This window comes from Lynx canadensis, chromosome E2 (genome assembly GCF_007474595.2).
Source record: "Lynx canadensis isolate LIC74 chromosome E2, mLynCan4.pri.v2, whole genome shotgun sequence".
Lineage (NCBI taxonomy): Eukaryota > Metazoa > Chordata > Mammalia > Carnivora > Felidae > Lynx > Lynx canadensis.
The window spans coordinates 30546376-30568281 of record NC_044317.1 but is presented as its reverse complement, the minus strand read 5'-3'; the positions used below and the strand labels follow the sequence as shown (position 1 = coordinate 30568281).

Sequence of the window (21906 nt, the reverse complement as noted above, 5' to 3'; positions counted from 1 at the left end):
TTGTTTGTTTAGTACTTCCCAGAAAAAAAAATGGTTCAAGGCTGTAATATTTTTCTTATAATCCATTGTAACATATTCACCAAACGATCCCAAACTTCAGTCATTAGACTTATAAACTTCGGGTATTCAAGCAAAATAACTAAAATAACAGTTGACTTAAAAATAAAGATTCAGTACTAGCAATTCTTCTTAAGAAAACAACTGAATAAATGTGTAAAGATTTGTGTAGAGAGATGTTTATGATACTTAACAAAACTGAAACTCTTTAAAAATTCATCAGTAGAAGATTGTTAAGCAATTTTTTGTACATCCTCACATGGAAAACCAGGACAGACATTATAAGTGATGATGATGTGGGTTTATACTTATACTCAAGGAACGGTTTCATAACATAGTAAAGATAAAAAGCACATTATAAAAACTGTACCTGTGCACATACAAACAACTCTGGAAGGACAAACATAAACATATTAATAGTGATTATCTTGTGGGGTGTGGGAGTGAGTGACTTCTAGAAATTTTTTTGTTCACTGGATTTTTTAATGGTATACGTGAATTATTTTTAATCTTTCAAAAAATCCAAGAAGACACAAAAGCTAGTGAAAAAATAAGAATGGATTCGGTGGATTAAAATAACTTTGCAACTGTAATTTTAATAATTTAAAAGAATCTTTGGAAATAACTAAACAACAACAGATAGGTCTTAAAAAAAGACCACCAAGATTCTATTCCCTTAAGAGTTTCTTTCCAGAGACCAATGCAGATGTTTAGAGATAAGAGTTTTGAAATTCTTGATATTTAGGGAAATACAGAAAGCACAGAAATAAGACAGGTTGTTTTCATTTCTCTTCTTTTCAGAGCAGTTTATATCTGTTTTTGGAAAAAAGCGGGAAATATAGAGTGCTTCTCCTTCCTTCAGTCAACAAGAATTTACTGAGCAACTATTAAACAAAAGTACTCTGTTAAGTACCACATTAAAATCAGGAACGATACATCTTTGACATCAAAACTTTTAAATACCTGCCCGGTCACCAATCATGTCACCATTTCATTCTCCTCACAATATTCTTGAGAAAAATTCACAAATAATTTTTCATGAAATTTAACCACTTGGCAAATAAATACTGCACATATGTTTCATTGAAATTAAGACTACATCTATTGTAAGAAATGTTCTGATTACAGTCTTCCTAGAGTGTTGGAAAAAGACCATAATTTTAAAAGTTATCATTTATAAGATGCATCCCAATTTCAGAGATGTCAAAATGGGAAAAAAACTCTCTCTTATAGTTAATAAAATATGGCATTGTGAGCTAAATCAATAAATAGAGTACTGACTACATTTGTAATTTGTTTGTTTTTGTTTTTTTTTTTTTAACGGAGCCTGCATTAAACTTTGAAACGCTTGCATGCAACAGAATTACAAATGTTCAAAAGAAGCAACCTTATTATCACATCACTTGGTTTGCGTAGTGGATGAACAACAGATACAACATTTGAAGCAAATAATTCAATTCCCCTGTTGTGCACTTGTGTGTATAATCTAGTAAATCAGACATCTACATTAATTATGATTATTTTATTTCCCTGAGATGAGAGGGGTGAGATCTGTGACATGAAACTTATTAATGATTATTATTTTAGCAGGGACATCTTGGCAAGTCTTCCTGGTATTTAAGTTCACTGTCACAGAGTAGATTTAGATATCTCATTATCACAGAGATCGTCCCTGTTTGACCTATCAAAACCAGTAAGCAACTATTTCTCTACTCTGTCATCTTACACTGCTTTGTTTTTGTTCCCACTGCCCTTGCCACCACCTGACATGTGGCATGCTTGTTTAATTACTGTCAGTTTCTCTCTGTAGAATTTATGTTGCGTGAGGGCAAGGCCTTGGCTTTGCTCATTGCTGTACCCCCAGAACTTAGAACAGTGCCTGGCTCAAGAAATGCTTGTTGACTGCTGAACACAAGAAGGCTCAACAAAAAAATTAAAAGACCACCTAAATGACAGTATCTCTGACCAAAAAAAAAAAAAAAAAAAAATTCCTTGGGCTTCTACGCGAGGCTGAGTAAATGGAAATTTCAAGTGACCGCGAAACGCATGGAAGTGGATGGCTGTTGAGACAAGTCGGTAGTGGTTTTGCATGTACCTCTTTCGGTTTTGACTCTGTCAAGGATTTCAGTTTTGTCTGCTAGGTCAGACTTTAAGGCAGTCTCGAGTTGAGCGATCTGCACTTTGAGCTGCTGTTCCTTTAGCTTCCATTGCTCTTCGTGGGCAGCACTGAAGGCACTGCAAAACACACATGACATGCAGAGGAGAGCCTGGAGATCGGCCTCGACCGAGAACGCGAAAGAGAAAAGCTTTTAGTGGCACAGAGACCACTGTCATCATGTCTTAGGAATTAAGTAAACATATGCTGGTCTGCTGCTGTTGAAACCAAGGCGCCTCTCTCAGGCTGCGGTTAGGAAACATGAAAGGCTTTGTGGGATGAGCAAAGGAACTGGCCTTAATTTAGAGCTCTCCAGTCAGAAAAGTTGGCAGCGTGCAGCTTTTGTGGGACTAGTAAAGGAATTCAGATACTGTACATACTCCAGAGGAATCCGCAGTTCCAAACCTCAGCCATCAGCCTCGGATAAAACTATTCTCTCCCACATACAAACCCTCTTAAAACCGAGAAAAAGGGGCTCGCCACCTGATCTCTACTTCTAGAATCTGAAACTTTTACAGAGTCCGTGCTAATACCATATTCACAAAATTTCAGCCATGAAATGATAACACGCCGAAATACAAGACGGCAACTCTGCTATTATGAAGTAGTGATAATGGAGTTTTTGTCCTAAAAAACTAAACCGCATTAACAGGCTAAGAACAAAGTTTTACTTGTAATGTGATTGGGATGAAAACCTGGTAAGAACACCCTGGTAAGAATGATGAAGATTTTAAACCAGTGTTAAAATCCACTCATGATTAAATCCCAACATTCATTTATGCCAGTGGTTTCCAAATGCTGATAAACTAAACACTGGTGCTGGACCAGCTATACTAAGCACTTGGGGAGATTTAAAAATGAAGATCTTGGGGCCCAGGAATCCAGAGTTTTATAAAGCTTCTGCAGGTGATAGCCAGGTTTTGGAAAAACTGATCTTGATCTGTATTTCAGCAGAAAACTATTATCTGTGAAGCTTGATATGACTGAATAATTATCAGCAGCTTTGACCCTTCTCCTTATTTTAAACCCAGTAAATGAAACAAAAATTTATAAAATCTGGTTTTGTACTGATGATGAAGCAAATGGAAGAAAAACTTATTATTGAAAATTGCCCTTAATGCTGCTCCCAGCTAGTCTTGAGGTTTTATTCCAAAAGAGGTACTTTTCTGGGAGGCATAGCTTTCAAAGGAACAGAATTATGTATCTATTTTACATTTTGAATGCTTTTATTGCATTTAAAATAATATGAACTTAAAAATAAATGAAATTCTAGAAGTTTCTCTAAATATGACATCTGTTTCTTCTATCAATGTTCTCATCTCACATATGGAACCTTAAAAAAATGCATGAACCTATATACCAATATTTTAAGTTAATTTGATCAAAGGTACAATTACCTAGACTTAAATGAAATCCAAACAAAATATGCACTTTAAATATTAAAGAATATTCCTTTACATTTTCACTTTTTAAAATAAAGACAAAATATAATTTCTGTGTCTAGTCAAATTATATAAACCAAACACACACATATGTATGTATGTGGGTATATGGGTGTGTGTGTATGTGTGTGTGTGGGGGGGGGTGCGCGCGCGTGTGTGTCTTGTATTATTAAAAACATGTACTACCCGGAAAAAAAAATTAGCATGATGAAATAGGCACAATTATACATTATATCAGACGCCAAAAATTAGAAACAGTAGTGTTCCAATAGCATTAGTACCAGCAAAAAGATCACCAACAGTTAATCTGGCAGAAACATCAGAAGCTGTATGTGTTTAAATTAAGAACAATTTAGCAGCCTGGTTTTTCCAAACCCACAAAATACTAGTGTAAATCAGCATAAGTCAATCTGAATTTAGTCCACTGCTATCTTCCCTCTAAATTTAGGATTACATTCCACTGGAGTTTCATGAGGAATTCCTTTTGAATTTACTGTATTCCTCTGTGCTTGGAGCCATCTGTGTAACTATAAATGGTGAACCACATCTGGCTCCATTTTCTTTGTAAAGGCTGTGTACATGATTAAATCTGCATATGAGAACAGTCTTTGAGAACCTTTTATTCATGAAAATGTTTTTGTATATTGCCTACAGTGACAACTGGGGGTGGGGTGGGGGGGGAAATCATAGTTGGTCTGTGTGCACATTTCGTTTGTTACATTATGTTGCTGAAGTGAGAAAATGTCCATCCACAGCTGAATGTCCATTGGTGCCTGTGCTCACTGGCACGTCCACTGGCGGTCATGGGTCAGCTCACACACTGTTGATCAACAACATGATCAGACTGAAATAAGAGCTAAAGAATTCATCTCCACCCTAAGGCTTTTTTCTTGCAGAAGAAATTCTACTTATTCCCATGTTTAAGGGCACCCTAATGTGAAAGAGAGGGAAGAATAAGCTCTAAATCATCCATGAAGAAATCCACAGATACTTTAGTTAGGACCTAATGGAAATTAAACACATATTTACATAGGGATAATTCACTTACTGAAAGAAAATAATGCCCCGAATGTACTCAGTTTGATTTCTGAGAAGCACAAAGTGCTCATATTTGATCATATGGGCTTTCATGATTCCTAGAAGACTGCAGGGGACAGGTGCTCACTTTACAGAAAGGGAGCCCAGAAAATCTATGGGTGGTCAGCAGGGCTCCACTGAATTTTGGATATTAGATGGCTACTAATTACATTGTAAAAACCTGATTTACCCAATTCTCAAAAATGGTTGATACCATCTTCAAAAACTAGACCAAGTCTTTTTTTTCTTAAAATAGGTATTAGTGTCTCTCAGGGAGTTAATGCCTTAAAACCACCTCTAACAGATTCTCTGGATCCTGTCCCAAATTGACTAAATCTGAATTGGATGGTGATGGCTCGAGGCTGGGGGAGGGAAGTTCCAAAGGGGTGGTAAAAGCTACATTTTGCTGTTTTCCAGGTTATTCATACATATATACTACAGCTGAAGGACTATTGTATTCATGAGAGCTACCACCCTAAAACTATACTAACTTCAAAGATGGGCACAGCTTTGCAATATCGTAGCATAGTTTCTCTCTGACCACATAGATTTAATTGCAAAAACGTTTATTCTGAATTTTCAAATGGAGTATTTCTTAAATAAGGTTATACTTACTTCTTGGCATTGTATCAAAAATGTTTTCTCATATTAAAACGAGCTCATTCCAAATACTAACATGAGGGTTTTATCTTACCAGATGATTCTCTAATATGTCATATGTCAAGTAATAAACACATTCAAAATTTCATTTGGGAAAGGAAGATGAGAATGTAATCTGCAAATCATATTTTTCTCCTGAAAACTAGCCAGTTTTGAATAACAAACAAATGCTTCCCTTTTAAAAACACGCTATCACTATGACTAACCAAACAGGGAGTAAATTTTATTTAGTTTTTGATGAGCACTAGTTGTTGGCAATGATGGTAACAGTGCCATGGAATACAAGAGCTTTAAAGAATTTTAAAGATGACAATGATTTTTGTAGAAGTTTCTCCAACTGTTTCTGAAAACATATTATATTTTAAAAATTTGTATTAGAGAATTTTACAGTTCTGTTTGCTATCATGTGTACTTGCTGGGTTTTGTGCTTAAGTGACATTAATTTTTTTTTGGACACAAAATGTTTTGACACTCATTACACACATTTACTTCCATATACCTCACACAAAATTCAAGTGTAAGCAGCATAATGAAGTCTGTTTTCAATGTGACAGGAAAAAATGTAGCTCAAGCAAAACATTAAAAAAAAAAACCCTTCAAAGTCAGATTTACACTCTCAGATCATCTTCTAATATGGAAAGATAAAGTTTCACGGTGAGAAAGTAAATATGAGAAAAACATGTTCCTCTCAAAATTCCAGTTATGCATTATTCCCAGCTAAGTTTAATGTTTTTTATTCCCAGAAGGTATGTTCAGTAAATCCTCAAATAGGGAAGTAGAAAAAGTGTAAGTAAGGGCCAAATGGCACTTATTTTCTTGTATTAAGACCATGTTAAATTATTTGAAATTACAAGATGTTGAAGATAAATATAAATCAATAAAAATTCCTGAATGTATGGTAGTTCTATTATTCCATGAATGTTTCCCTTCCACAGAACCAGTTTTCCAATGCAATTAAAATCAGAGAGATAGTGAAGCACAGGGGGAAAACAAATCAAGTTTTAGAGTCAAAAGAATTGGGTTTGGGTCCTTTACTGGAGTCTCAGCAATGCTGTGTGACTCCGTACAAGTCTCTTAATGTTTCTTGACTCTCCATTCTCTCATCTCTAAAATATGGGGATAACATTATTTTCTCTGCCCTACAATGCAGTGGTTGTGTGATCTATATACTGAAATTTGGAAATTTCAAACACGTAACTACCAAATCCTTAGATATATATCAATATAAACCTTGTATTGTTCTATAGAAGTGAGAATATAGGGGCACCTGGGTGGCTCAGTCGGTTGAGTGTTGGACTCTTGATTTCAACTCAAGTCATGGTCTCGTGGTTCTTGGGTTTGAGCCCCACATCTGGCTCTGCACTGATAGCACGGAGCCTGCTTGGGATTCTCTTTCTCCCTCTCTGTCTCTCTCCCTCCCCTCTTCCTCTCTCTCAAAATAAGTAAACAAACTTAAAAACAAAAAGGAGGTATAATAAATGCTTTAGGTAAAATTAATCAGGGTTCATGAGAGAGGGGCCAGAACAAAGCCATGGGGCCAAATGATTTGGAAGGGGTCCAAGGCAGAACCACATAAAGATTTTTAACCAGTCTATCCTTGCTAGAGAGCCCCAGATATTATTTTAACTGATGTCTGAATCTGTTATTGATAACTGTTTTTTATTTTTTTATTTTTTAATGTTTGTTTATTTATTTATTTTAACGTTTATTTATTTTTGAGACAGAGAGAGACAAAGCATGAACAGGGGAGGGTCAGAGAGAGGGAGACACAGAATCTGAAACAGGTTCCAGGCTCTGGGCTGTCAGCACAGAGCCCGACGCGGGGCTCGAACTCATGGACCACGAGATCATGACCTGAGCTGAAGTCGGCCGCTTAACCGACTGAGCCACCCAGGCGCCCCAATGTTTATTTTTGAGAGCGAGACAGAGTGTGAGTGGGGGAGGTGCAGAGAGAGAGGGAGACAGCATCTGAAGCAGGCTCCAGGCTCTGAGCTGTCAGCACAGAGCCCGACATGGGGCTCGAACTCATGACCTGTGAGATCATGACCTGAGTCGAAGTCAGATGCTTAACTAACTGAGCCACCCGGGTGCCCCTGCTATCGATAACTCTTAACATCATGAGCCACTTCGTGTAAGGACCATCAACACTAGTAGGGAAACAACATAGATGATCCGTGCCACTGGAATGATGCCTAACATTAATCTGTGTATCTTTTCAAAGTAAAAACAAATAACAGCCTATCTCTATACTCTTTAGGTATTTGTTTACCTTATAAAATGTAAATTGAGTTTACAAAACATGAAAAAAAAACAACAACACAGTGTTAAAAAGTGTGTCGGTACATCAGATGGCTATTTTGTGACGTTTCAGAATATTATCAATAGAAGCAACCTTTGAATATCTGCTCTAACATACATCTTCCAGTATGTATACTAAATTTACTTTCATGTAAGCCTGTATTTACCCTTTATCAGTTATCACATACTGAAAAGACTTAAAAATACACATATATACATAGACACGCACACAGATAGATATCTGTACCACTTAACTAAACTTAGCTGTGTTACAGAATTTTGTTCCTAAAATTATCAGAAGGGATTCATTTTTAAAATACCACAATTATGAAGTAGATTAAAAGACAAAATTGAAGTAGCTCTTAAAAATTTATCTTGAGGGGCGCCTGGCTGGCTTAGTCGGTAGAGCATGTGACTCTTGATCTCAGGGTTGTGAGTTTGATCCCCACGTTGAGTGTTGAGGTTATTTAAATAAATAAACTTAACATGGGCATTTACAATACCCACATTTCCAGGTTGCTCTGAGAAACTTTTAATATGAAGAATATTTAGCAAAGTGCCTGCTCACTTATGGTTTATGCTCAATAAGTGACACAAACTGATAACGGTTTTCTAGTCGTAGATTACTGCTCAGGTTAAAGAGCTTATTACAAACACTCTCCAAAAGCTTATTTTTCTATTTTTCTTTTATGATACATATATATTTTTCGCAATCACCCATTGCTAATTCTTTAATCAATATTAGATATTCTGACATCTACTGCTTTGATATAAAACATCTTAAAGAAGAGAACAAGAGAACACATGTATCATGATTTACCTGTTATAAAGTTTATCACAGTTCTCCTTTAAAAGTTCCCGTTCCTTTTCTAAGTCATTAATTCTATCCTGCAACTAAAATGAAAAGAAAATGACACATTAGGTGATTATCATATCAAAACTACATGGGGATAAAATAACACGAGAGGAGGCTAACATGTTTTAGTCTTGATTTTTAAATTGCAGCTGCTAACTACTCAACTAATATTGTCTGCATTTAATTTAGCACTGATTTTTTCTAAGTTGTTAAGTAAACACGAAATTAATATTTGTTTTAATTTAGTAGAAACGTATGCACTGCTTTATGCTGACATGTGCCAAAACTCAATAAAGAATGTGTTAAAAGTTTGCTATGAAGTCTGGGAAACATATTTTTTTACTTCCCTCCCCAATGAATTCCATCATTGTATTAATTTTGTGTTAATTTCTAATTGGCCCATTAAAAACAAAAGGATTAACCTTTCTTTTGGTTCGTGGTTCAAATAAATTGCGTTAAGCACAATTTACTCTGAAGACCTAATTTCTTATGTTACCTGGAATTTACAAAGAGCTGGCAGCACATCTTTTAAATAAATGAATGAATAGATAAAATTGTATACCTTGCTTTATCCTGATGAATGACATTTTTCGAAATAAACTGAGGGTTATCATTAATACCTTTATGACTAAAATGTAGCTCTCTGTATTTCTTTCTAGCATTTATGTTTAAAGTTTTATTCACCAGTATACTGTGTAGTTAACAATCCTTTCCCATGGATCAGAGTACTCTTAAAATTCATTTCCATTTTGATAATTCCCTTTTGATGCAAGTATGAGACACAGTAAAGATTCTCGCAAGATCAGAACAGAATGTAAGCATCTTATTTCATTGCTTTATTTCATTCTTTTTAAGAACAAATTTAAGAGACTACAGAAAGAGATTGTGCTCGCTGGGAGATGTGAGTCGTGATAATAATAGAAAGATGAGTTTTCAAACAACTTCCTAGGAAAAAAATTAAATAATTTCACAAAATTGCTGATGTTGCGGAACAGAATATCCTTCCTTCTCCCCAGAAACAGATGTGTATTCCTTTGTCCTGGTGTCTCAAATGGCTAATAAGATGTTAAGGCTGAGAAAGTTAGGTTCCACAGGTAAGTTCAAAATGTGTTTTCTTTTTCCTCAAGAATCAACCCTTTAGGTGAACAGTGGATATCAGCATGTTGGCACATATTTTTAAGCACTGATGTGCCTTGCACATAACAAACGGACTATATTTTGCTGTGCTCAAAGCACCGTGTATGTAGTTTGGGATTTTTAAATAAATATACTGCTTAGAATGTCTCTATTTTACTTTTTCAAAACAGTTACAGAGAAGTTTTAACACAACTAATGGCTAATAACCTCTTGGGAGCTTACCTCTTCTATTTTTCTTTCAGAAAATGTCACGGAATGTAACTGCTTCTCAAGGCTGCAGCATTTTAAACGCTGCTCTTTGAGTTGCATATTTAGCTCATCTCCATTTGCCATCAAGGCGTCATGGCTGATCCGGAGACTTCTCTGCTTCTACAAAACAAAATCTTCTCGAAATTATTTTTGGATTCCATGTTAAATAAGTGATTGCAATTTTATAAGTGAATTTACTCCTGAAGTTCACATTATACAGTTTATTCTTCACCTCACAAAGTATATGTGCTACTTGTCCGTGGAGACACTCTTGACCCAAGTGTATAATTAGGAAAAGAATATAGTTTTCTTAGCACAGAGTCACATAATGCAAACTTTTTGTCTTTTATTTTACTTCCTTCTAGTTTTTGACTGGTTGATTAGTGACCAGTGAGTAAATTGGTTTTGGCAAATTTTTTTTCTTTCTGTTGTGGTTACAGTGGTTGGACATGCTGTCTAAAAATGGTGCCGCATGGGTCAAAAATAAATGCTGACCACAGATAATGAAACTTGAAAGGATTTGTCACCACAGCATATAAACAGCCTAACAGAAGGTTAGCTTCTGATTTTAATACAATTAGGTTAAAATTTTCAATTCAGTAAAATAGTTACTGAAGTTTTTTCAATTAAAGAATTTTTATTCTTATTTTAAGTAATCTCTATGCCCAAAGTGGGGCTTGAACTCACCAACCTGAGATCAAGAGTCACATGCTCCACCGACCATGACAGGAGATCATGACCTGAGCCGAAGTTGGATGCTCAACCGACTGAGCCACCCAGGTGTCCCTACTTTTTTTTTTTATAAATAAAAAAGGTGATGATATTAAAGTCTTTTCACAGAGACCATAGCCATAACATGTAATGGTTCATGTGCTAATTAAAATCACTTAAGTTGTGGGGCACCTGGGTGGCTCAGTCAATTGAGCATATGACTTTTGATTTCGGATCAGATCATGATCTCAGTCGTGAGATCGAGCCCCTCATTGGGCTCTGTGCTGGAGGTGGCCATGCTTAAGATTTCTTTCTCTGCCTCTCCCTTGCCCATGTGCATGCACAGCATCTCTCAAGAAAAAAAAAGGATAAAATCTGAAGTTCTTCAATCATTTAAAACAAACATAGCTATTGAGTAACTGAAGTTCAATTTTTGTTAATCTTGGTATTATAACACATTATCTTTAACCAGCTTTTCCTGGGCTTCCTACCTCATTCATTGAAGCTGTTGGTCTGAACCTGTCAAACCTTTCTTTACCCAACATCAGTCCTCAAAAGAGGAGCCTGTGCTATAACAGACACTTAACAATTGTTGGTACTGGAAGAAGTACCTGGCATCACTGTTAAATGGAAGTCAGGTGGTCAAAGTGACAGAAGGTAATATCATTGTTTTTTTTTTTTTTTTGTTTTTCTTTCCTAATTCCCCATGTTAGAAATGGCCCTCAGCTCCATGTTTTCTGTATTTCCCTCTTGTATCTATAGGTAGACAGGGCTATTGTCTCCACTCTGCAATTAGCCTTCTTTCTTTCATAAACCCTCATATTCATACGGAAGACAGTTATTAGTTTGCATTTAAGGAGGTTCCTGCAGGATGGAAAGCACAAACCAGAGTACAAGTTTAAAAATATTTATCTAATTCAATAGTAAATTTAGGCTTCCGATGACCCTATGCTTTCCATCAATTTACTGCTTTCCTGGTCTCAGTACTTCAGAGAAAGTACTGTTTAATATGAATTGTGTTCATCTGGAATGTTTGGGAGTTCATTAATTCCAGAATCTATGTTAATTATGCAGTGCCAATCAATAGGAACCTTCTGATGGCACATTCATGTAGGGCCACAATCTTGTTAAAGCAACCATAGGGATGAAGGGTCCCAAGTATTGTCGACCTGAATGATCAAGAATTAAAAGAAGTACACTGATAGCTGCTGACATGACGGGTCTCAAATATTTTGTGATAATGGGAGACAGTGACAAAACAAAACACATCAGAGAAAGACTGAACAAAACCTGGTTACTGACCTATTTATAACTTGGTCTGTCTTGGCTATTTCATAAATGCTTAGAACTGAAGATATATGCAAAAACGTCTAACCCTTCAGTGCTATGTGCCCATATGAACTCAGAGAAGAGGAATTAAAAATAAATTTTCTTGGCATGAGATAATTTATGATAAATATGTTTATTATTTTAAGATGACACAGGTATTTATAAACAGTCCAACCGGTTAGTTATTTCTTTAGCTATTAAGTTATAAATTACAAATAACACATGAAGTGAAATAATACACGTTTAAGAATAAAAAGAGCATCTTTAAAAATAACTTTTTAGTGTTACAACCATTCTATTTAAAAAGTATAACCTAAACACTCTCTTTGAACCTTTGTGTCTATGTATCACCATAATAAGATAAATGATCACAGTACCTCTTGAAGCTGAATAAATTTTCCTTCCAATACTGAAAGAGCATTGCTTTTCTCCACGAGTTGTTTATGAAGCTTAATCATTTCTACATTGTCCCGAATGTTTGACCTTCAACAATGTGTTTAAGAAAAAGAGAGACAGAGTAAAAAATGCAAGGCAAAAGAAAACAACCTGTGGTGGAATCATAATTTTTCACTACAAAGTTACCTAGGAAAAATTTGCACACTTGCTTATCAGTCACAGGGTTTTTAGCTTAACATACACGTAGGACAGATGCATTATTTAAAGCCAACCAATCGTTGCTCTTGAACTTTCATAAATTCATAGATTCTCAGGATTTGAAGGGAGACCCAAATTTGATGACTTGGGTCACCTCTCTGACATCTTGTAATACGCGCTTAAAACCATTTTACGGCATCCTGAAAGATGGTGCAAAAGGACGTCAGTCTATACAGCACAGCGATCGTGCCGCCCTGCACTTCGGACTTACTTGAAAGAGGACTATCCTACTACCACTTTCCCCTAAGACAAAAATGCGCAAGACAGCCACTCATCTTCCTACCACTCCCTTGAAACAAATGGTATCATAAGATTACCATTTATTGGAGTTTCCTCCTGGAGTTTCAACCTTTCAAAATATTTCCCCAAAAAGTGACTTAGCATTTTATACTAATAATGCCCAAAGCTGGCATTTAAATATGTTGCAGATGTGCCTTTAGCTGTAAGAGATCATTTAACGTCCACAGGGTATATAGAAACTCTATATGCTGCAATACTAGTTTGTATTTTTCCTACTGAGATTAAAGCAAATGTAGAATTTAACAGGAAGATCTTGTTAAAGGTTAATCATAGACCTAAATGAATACCCGTTTTCAAAAGGCACTTACTTGCCTGACAGAGAAAGGTTCTTTAATACGTTTTATATTCAAAAGTATTTCAAAAATTGTGAGGCCCAGTTTTAGACTTCATTCTTTTTTTTAAAAAAAAGTAAACGTAAAAATTTTAGATTCAGAAAATTATTTCAGGACTTCAAGTAAGTAATTTTACTTCCAAAACTTTATCTAGTGTACACATATTGGAAAAATTGTCACAATGCCCTACTGGAACCAGAAAACGGACTACAAAGCTCACACATCTGTAAACCAGCTGAGGACTTGAAATACTTAATTTTCCTCTTTGATATTTGAAAGTTCATTGTATTTTGGCATCGGACAGTTAGTTGTCCTCACACAGAAGATAAACAAGTCCAAGAACCTGGATCGTACCCAGGATACAGTCTTAACACAATGTTAAAATGATTCTGTGCCGAAAACATGCTAACTAGTAGAGTTCTGAGCACACGTTCAGCAGCACCCCACTATGATTCCCCACTATGTGATCTGTACTCGCCAAAAACATCAGAACACGAAGGAAAAATATATTTTAAACAAGTCTAATAAAGACAGTATCCCCCCCCTTTTTTTTCATAATTAGAAGTCAAAACATAGCTTAATCTGTTTTCCTCAGAATTACTTGGTTTGACCACTCGACAACGAGTGACAGTTATTCTATGCAAGGACAGAATCTTTTTCAAATAATTTCAAATCTTTTCTTATATTTTTAGTTGCCTCTGATATTTTATTCTTCCGGTTTTTAAGAATGTTAATATTTTCAAGAAAATATACATATATATGTTTGAGTAATAATACTTGCTTAATGATATTAGCAAGAATTAAGTCCCAATAACCCATTCAGCCACCTAGGGTCACAGAAAAATAGCAGGTTTTAATTTTGAATTTTCCTTGCAAGGCCAAGGCTGCTAAGCATCTTCCAAAAACGCTCAGGGTGGTTTAACTGGTGGATGCTTCCTTGAATATTTTCCTTAAACTCCTTGAAGATCAAACTTTTCATTCAAAATACTGCCAAGAAAAGTGACTTAGTACTTTATGCTAGTAATGCCCAACAGGTGGGCACAAGGATGACCGAACTAGTTAGAAAACAACAATAATCATGTGGTGCTTTACACAGAAATCAGTTTGCGTGCAACACCTGCAGATGTCTTTAAGAATTATTTTCAAGTGTCAGTTTTGGGGGCTTTATCCAGGAGTCATTACTATGATTAGATATTTCTGAGGCTAACAGGGAGAAGGAAAGGACGACTGGCTGTTCAGCTGCAAGCGCTAAGACATAAAAGATCAAAATCAACAATGTGATAAATGTGGTCTGGCCTCTAGGAAGGCGTACAATGAAAAATCGTCTCCAACCTGACAACTGACTCAACATCCTTACACAGATGAAATGTGATAAAAGAATGAGGGTGGAAATGAGAGGGACAAGAGGGAAGGGAATGTCACAAAAAGCTGACAAGGGATGTGAGGATGATAAGAGGCAAGAGGGGGCCAGGGTCGGTGCTTAGAGGCTTGTCCTAGACCTCTTTGCACTAGGAGGAGGGTCTCAGGTTGGCTTCCTTTGAAGCACAGAGATGGGGCTCATTTTATAAGTGGTGTTTTGAGTGGCCACCACATCCTACTTTCTTGCTCTGTTTCACGCACTGTGATGGGAACATCACATCTTCAGGAGGATGACGTTCTAACAGAAAGAACAATCCACGGTAAAAATATTCAGAGGAACTCTTGACAGTCCTGAAGCGATTCATACATGCTGCATTACACATGCTGAAATGATCTGCAAACAGATATCAAGCAGACTAATTATGTGCTTTGTAAAAATAAATTTCTCAAATTTTTCAACAAGGATTTTGAAAAAACCTTGGGCAATTAAGTTGGAAAATGCGGTTTCTTTTCTTTTTCTTGTTTTTTTTTAAATAGACATATTATTTAGAATTATGATCAAATCTTCTACAACGGTTGGAAGAGATGTTGGCCCATCTCTAGATTAAAAACAAACTGAAATAAATTAGATTTTATGTTGAAAAAAGTAATCCAGTTCAACAACCTATGTGCCAAGTTTCCCTCATATAATTGGAAACAGTCAAGCAATAAACTCTGAAAAAGGAATTTCTAATGGAAGCCTTGAAAACACTTGACTCCGGCTTTGCTACTGGGTGCCATAATAAATCCAGAAACTTAAAACCTCAGATATACTGGAGAAGGAAAAACTTTCAGTGGAGCTATGTAATGTATAGTCTAATATGAAATCTTAAGAGGCAAAAATCTCCTCCAGTGAAAGTTTCTTATACTTCATTCCCCAGGCACATAATTCTCTCACTTCACCCCCCGAACCTCCATTGCCATTTCACTCTGTTACAGTAAAGATTATGAATGCTCAAGAAAGCCTCTTGATTTTTTTGAGGCAAAAATGTTATAATGTAGTATTTAACACCATTTAGAAGAGAGGGCTGTAGAATACAGAAGCTAGGCTACGAGATTCGGGACAGTAGTTGAGTAAAATATTTATGACAGAATGGAGAGGCTCTTTTTGAATAATAGTTTTAGGCTGACTGAACTTGGGGGATAAGGTTGAAAACAACCTTAAAATTAAAACACCTCTACGGTACATTTTTTTTTTAAATGGTGGCAGACATTATGTAAGTTTATTGTTACAAGAAATGTAGGTCATTTATAGCTTTTACTAGGGATACACAGACAACCATCACTAGCAAAGTAACAATACTGAGTAAGATTACAGAAGGTTGCTAGTAAACTAAATGGAATGGCTTTACTAAAATAGCTGAGGAAAGTCTATTTGAAATGCAACCGTTTTTGCTCTAAACTGCTACCTGCCTTCATAGGTGAAAATAATGCTCTCTGTTTTAAGATTGCATAAAGGAAAAAATTCATCTGTGTCTGTCTATTTGCCTCTGGATCATACCTTTCTCGTGGTGGTGGGTCAAAATATAAATCAGAGCTCAGTGTTTTCCCACTCTTGACACCCACAAGGAATGGAGAGAAACATTACGTCAAGCTCCACATGCATATAACCACTCTTTTATGAAAATGGAGGGAGGACTCTGAAGGACCGGTTGGAGGCGGGAAGACCTGAAATCCTGGCTGATTTTCTTAAAAGGATCATTTTGAAGATCAAGTTTAATGGATTCCAGCTAGTAATGGGAATCTGAGAATTATATTTAATATATCAAAAAGCCCAATGGGAAATAGAGATTCACCAGCAACTAAGTTGCAAAAGTGAAGGTTTTGTATTGTTTTTTATTAAAAAAAATTTTTTTTAACGTTTATTTATTTTTGAGAGACAGGGAGAGACAGAGCATGAGCGGGGAGGGGGCAGAGAGACAGGGAGACACAGAATCCAAAGCAGGCTCCAGGTTCTGAGTTGTCAGCACAGAGCCCGACGCGGGGCTCGAACTCATGGACCACGAGATCATGACCTGAGCTGAAGTCGGATGCTTAACCGGCTAAGCCACCCAGGCACCCCTGTTTTTATTTTTTGATAGAATTATACCAAGTCAGTTCAATAAAACAGGTTATCTCATAATTATCAGAAGCAGTGATTGGCATGATATAAGTCTTTGATGAATAAAAAAAAAAAGCACACTGAATTGATTAAATTAATAAATGCTGCTTATTCGGCAGACAAAATCTTTCAGAGACACAAGTTCCCTAGGGATAAAATTAGCTGCCGTTTAAAAGGTAGGGAAGAACCACTTGCCCGTTTCAATCGCTTCATTTCACAATTGAGGTAGCTAACTGAGGCTTAGCGAAGTAAGGAATTTGGCCAGAGTCCTTATGTGAGGGAGCCGACAGTCAAATCCAATTCTAAAAGATCAATTCTTCCCACTCTTCTAAGTGGTCTCCTTCCTCTGAGATGTTCCTAGTTTTAGCTTTCTCTCCACTCTCAACTGTGTACTAACACACTAGTTTTCCTATTAATTGTGACAATTTCTGTGGTTCAGATAAAGGGCTGAGAAAATACGTCAAGCTGCTATCACAGGACAATCTTAGATAATATTAATAATAAAAAACATGGGGATGAAAGAAATGGTATTTGAGTGCGATACTTTTCATTGGGCAAATTCTAAGGTATTCAAACAACAGTCCAAGCTTGGTGGATATATTTTTAAAAAATGACAGATCACCTGCCTGTAACAATAATGTGTGCATGGTTATCCCCGGCCCCAGTTACCCTTCCATCCAAGGACCAGATGTGCCCTCTAAATTAGGGGGCCGGGCAATCAGACAAATACAAATTGAGGGGTGTTCTGCAAACAACTATCAATGGGCTGGAGATGGGGAACCATTCCAGAATAATGGAAAGCTAAAAGACAGGACAATTAAATTCAATGTATGATCCCTGAATGGATACTAGATCAAACCAAAGCAAAACAAACCACAACCAGCTATTGGGGGAAAAAAAAAAAAAGAGTTATAAAGGGATACAGTTGGGAAATTTGAATGTGGACTGTGTATTAGGTGATGCTACTGTATTGTTGAATGTCTTGAATGTGATAGCCATACTGTAGTTATGTAGGAGGATATCTTTGCTCCTAGAGGATACTTAGAAGTGTACACAGGGTGAAATGATACATGCGTCTAAGTCAGATTGGGGGTGGGAGGGAGGGAGAGAGAGTAGAGAGGAGGAGGAAGAAGGGAAAAGGCCTCACGTGCAGGATGCAGAAGAGGCTTGTGTCATTCACAAATATGCAAAGGGGTGAAAGGTACATGTGAGCGTTCACATGACTATCCCTAAGACTTTTCTGTAGGTTTGTAATTTTTCAAAATAAAAGGCTGGGGAAGAACTTAAGAGAGCTAGGAAGTAATCCTGCGTGTGCCTAGAGGGGAGAGATGGGGCCCTTAAAGCCAAGTTGTTTCTGACACTGCATGGCTGCAAAAGGATTCTCTGTTTTGAGATTTGACAGTCCGCTGTCAACCAAAGGGAAGAGGGCAAGTCAAGAGTGTTTGGAACATTTATAGGTTAAATTTCCTCCACTGGGATATTAGGGAACTTACATGATTTTTAATTAAGAAGGTAAACACTGTAACATTTACTTAAAAAAAACTACTTGGTACAAACTAGTTACACATTTGGTAAGAGTATAAATATTTTTGGAGTTGAAAAAGCCAATAAAAGGTAAAATCATTCTGATTTTAATGTTCACGTACATGTGTTCACTGGTTACTGCTTTGCATTTAATTTAAGACGGCCTTTTTAATAAGCAGAAAATGTGCATTTTTATATTGTTTAAATTTTAATATGGATTTTTGTTCAAAACAACACAGACATTCAGGCTACTTGTAAATGATACAAGATTTTTTGCTAATGAGGCATTATGTAGAACATATGCAAAAATCACAAGTCAGTCTTCCAAAATAGACCACAATCACAGGAAAAAACATGATTTTAATAAAAAACAACAGCACTGGGCTTTTACTTCAAAGCAATTAAGGGCTTTGGATAACCAACAGTTTATGTCAAGTTGATGCCAAACCAAACTGGTCTATTAAACACATACTACGAAGAGTTTCTGTAATATTCTATGAAAAGGCTCTCTGCCATAAATATCAAGCACTGCACTCTGAAGATTACAACTACGTTAGGTTCATGTTTGAGAACAAGGAGCCCAACATCCTGATCAGACTTCTAGAATTTCAAATTTGAAATAATGTATCCGTGAAAGAGAAGTTTAAATATGTTTTCCATTTTGTGATTTTTCTTTACAGTAAATTATACCAAGTTTTATATTCTCCCCAACATTTTTTTCAACAGTTTTCCATTAGTCTCAAAAAATTGCTGTGACACATAAAATTTTGAGCTATGTGTAAACATACAAGAAAAAAAGACTTAAAGACCTTTATTGGAAGTCATTTCTTCAGTTTTCAACAACTGTATTTCAAGGAACAATACGCTATTTACTAAAGTTTATTTCTTTGGCCTCTGCAGCAAAAGTTCCTTTACCTGTAATACTCATTTTGTTTCTACTTCTACTTCTTGATGTGACAAAAGAAACTGCTACTGAGGGAGGGCCATACTTTAGTTGTTAAGGTAAACTCGTCTAGGTGCATATGTTGGTGTCTCTTGCTGACAACATTCGTAGGAGAAAACATGCATACCTGTCTATCACTCTATTTCTTCTGCTGTTCTAGTCCTAGGATTGAAGGACTTTTGGATTTCCATTTCAATGAACTGAACACTCAAGTTCCTAGGTGATCATACCCCTTTGGAAGAGGGAAATGGCCAACACAGTATCCATCCTACTCTTTGGGAATTTAGGAAGTATAACACAGAAAGTGGTCTCTGATAACCTTGCTACTCAGCTGTCGAGTAAAGGTGGTAAGGATGGGCTCTAAGCTTGGGCTTGGTCTAAGTATAGAATTTTCATATTTAGCTAATATCTTAAATATGGTTGTTGGCAATTTATTAAGATCATATTCAGTGTTGGGGTCTGGTCCTTTAGCACTGTTCCTCACAAGGAATCATGTCTTGGTTTTCCAATCAGACCAAGTCTAAACCAGTTCTTCCTGGGGGAACATGGATGACTTCTAGGTATTCAAGCTGGTTCAGAATCAGGGTTCACATTACATCCCCTAATATAATTCTCAAAAAGACTCATGTTTCTTTTGCCCTGTCCTTAGAAGGGTATATAAACATCACTAAACATATAGAATTTCATTGTATAATTTAATTAAATTTTACACATAACTTTTTAGGAACAGAAATTAAGAGAGAGAATACTAACCTTTTGAGTCTCTGAAATATAAAGCTTCTTGTATATTTTCAGCCCACTTTATTGTTTTTAAAACAAGTCTCATAGGCATATTTTCCTAGTTTTTTCAAATATTACCGTGTCAAGTTAGTTTGTTAAAGGAGGACTAAACTCTGAATCTGAAATGAAAGACTAGAAAATCATACTGGTGTTTCTAAATGAGAACTTAGCCACATAAGCATGACATCATATACACTGGAGAGGGGAAAAACGAATAGAGGCTCGAGGTCTGGTTTGAAGGACACTAAGAGAGAAAGAAGAGACCTAAGAGATAGCAAATGCAATGTGTAGACCTCATTTGGATTCCAATTCAGACAAACAGGACAAGACAGATTCAGGGAAGTTTAAATAGGGACTGGGTACTAGAGAATATTAAGGAATTGCAATTAATTTTGTTAGATGTGATAACGGCATGGTGCCATGTTAAACAAATTCCCTATCAGAGATTTATATTAGAGTATTCCTACGTGAGATGACATCCCATCTGGCTGAGGCTGATTAATTCAAGAAAACAAAGTTGAAGGGATAGGTTAAACAAGATCGGGAACATGGTAGTGATCATTTAAGCTAAGTGATGGGTACCTGGAAATTCAAAATACCACTCCCTCTACTTCTAGGTCTCCTTGGTCCACAAAAAGAAACAGAGAGGAAAGAAAAGGAAACAAAAGAAAAAAAAAGGAACAAAGGGGAGAAAATAATTCAAGAAAGAACATGGTAAGAAGAGTCTTGCTGGAAACACAGTGTGGAAATACAAAATGAGAGAGAGGAATTAGAACCAAACCTGACAAAGGAGGATGGAAAAGAACATTGTATACATTACAAAACATCAACACTGAAGGGGCAGCAAGTAGACTACTGAAGGTCTCCACTGTCATCCATGACAATCAACAGAATTTGAAGCAGATTTTGAATATTAGGAGAGGTGATAAGCATCTTTTTGGGGTAAAACAACCCCAACAACTTGGTGCCGTATTACGGAACTCACTTTTAGTGTTGAAAAAAAAGTTAAATGAGGCTGGACTTATTCATAAGACATGCCAACAGCTGGGTCCCTGTCACACACCTTTCTCTCGGTGGGTGCAACTGGATGGCATCAGAACTTCCTACAGTTATGGTAAATGCAGCAAAAGGGGCCAAAGAGTGGGGGAACAAGGTGAGCCAGAGTAGGTTAGGGAGAAACATTCTTATACAGAGTTGTTGATAGCAGTTAGTAGGTCTAGAGCGGCTTCTATGAAGAATGTTAAGTGAAAACATGATTTTTAAAATAGACTAGACTTATCCTTCCATGGCATATGATAAAGTATTTTAAACTAATTTTGACCTTATCAAAGTGAGATTTCTGTTTTAACATACCTTTGATCTGTAGCCTGCTGTTCTCGAAGCTGAAGAAGAGATAACTCAATTTCATTTTCTTTTCTCCTCAACTGAGTTTTCAGGATCTCAGCCAAGTGCTCTAACTCTTCTATCTGGCCTCTTTGTGACTGAATAACATTTTCTCTGAAATAAAGAACGTTTACAAGAATTTGTAGTTTGAGGAAAAATCTGCAGTATTTAAGATCAGGACAAAGAAAGTCCTTCATAACAAAGAGCAAGTAAGAGTTAAAAATTTTAGCTTAGGTGCCTCTGGACATAGTGAATAGTAGATGAAATGTGACGAGTTAGAAGTGCATATGGAACAATTCAAAATATTGCTTTTTATATAATAATATCCTACGCAATAACCTGGACTTTGGTTCACTTCAATTCACTAAGTATTGTTACTGGGTTACCTACTTTGTCCTCCACAACCTGGTCATAGATAATTTATATGCTTTTGTTCTATCCTATGTATATATGCATAGATCACTCAAATTAACACTTCAGAGAGAGAGAGAGAGAGAGAGAGAGAGAGAGAGAGAGGGCG

General features: G+C 36.3%; 1 protein-coding gene across 2 annotated transcripts in view; it reads right to left on the bottom strand.

The window, feature by feature from the left end:
* RPGRIP1L (RPGRIP1 like) overlaps positions 1 to 21906 on the bottom strand; it is a 92892-nt gene that overhangs the window by 58024 nt on the left and 12962 nt on the right. For both annotated transcript variants that reach the window (XM_030299606.1, XM_030299608.2), the window contains exons 6-10: positions 21357 to 21500; positions 12349 to 12454; positions 9905 to 10051; positions 8510 to 8583; positions 2153 to 2292 (exon numbers count right to left, since the gene is read on the bottom strand). In XM_030299606.1, the coding sequence (XP_030155466.1) occupies positions 2153 to 2292; positions 8510 to 8583; positions 9905 to 10051; positions 12349 to 12454; positions 21357 to 21500 (611 nt within the window). The remainder of the gene's footprint in view (positions 1 to 2152; positions 2293 to 8509; positions 8584 to 9904; positions 10052 to 12348; positions 12455 to 21356; positions 21501 to 21906) is intronic.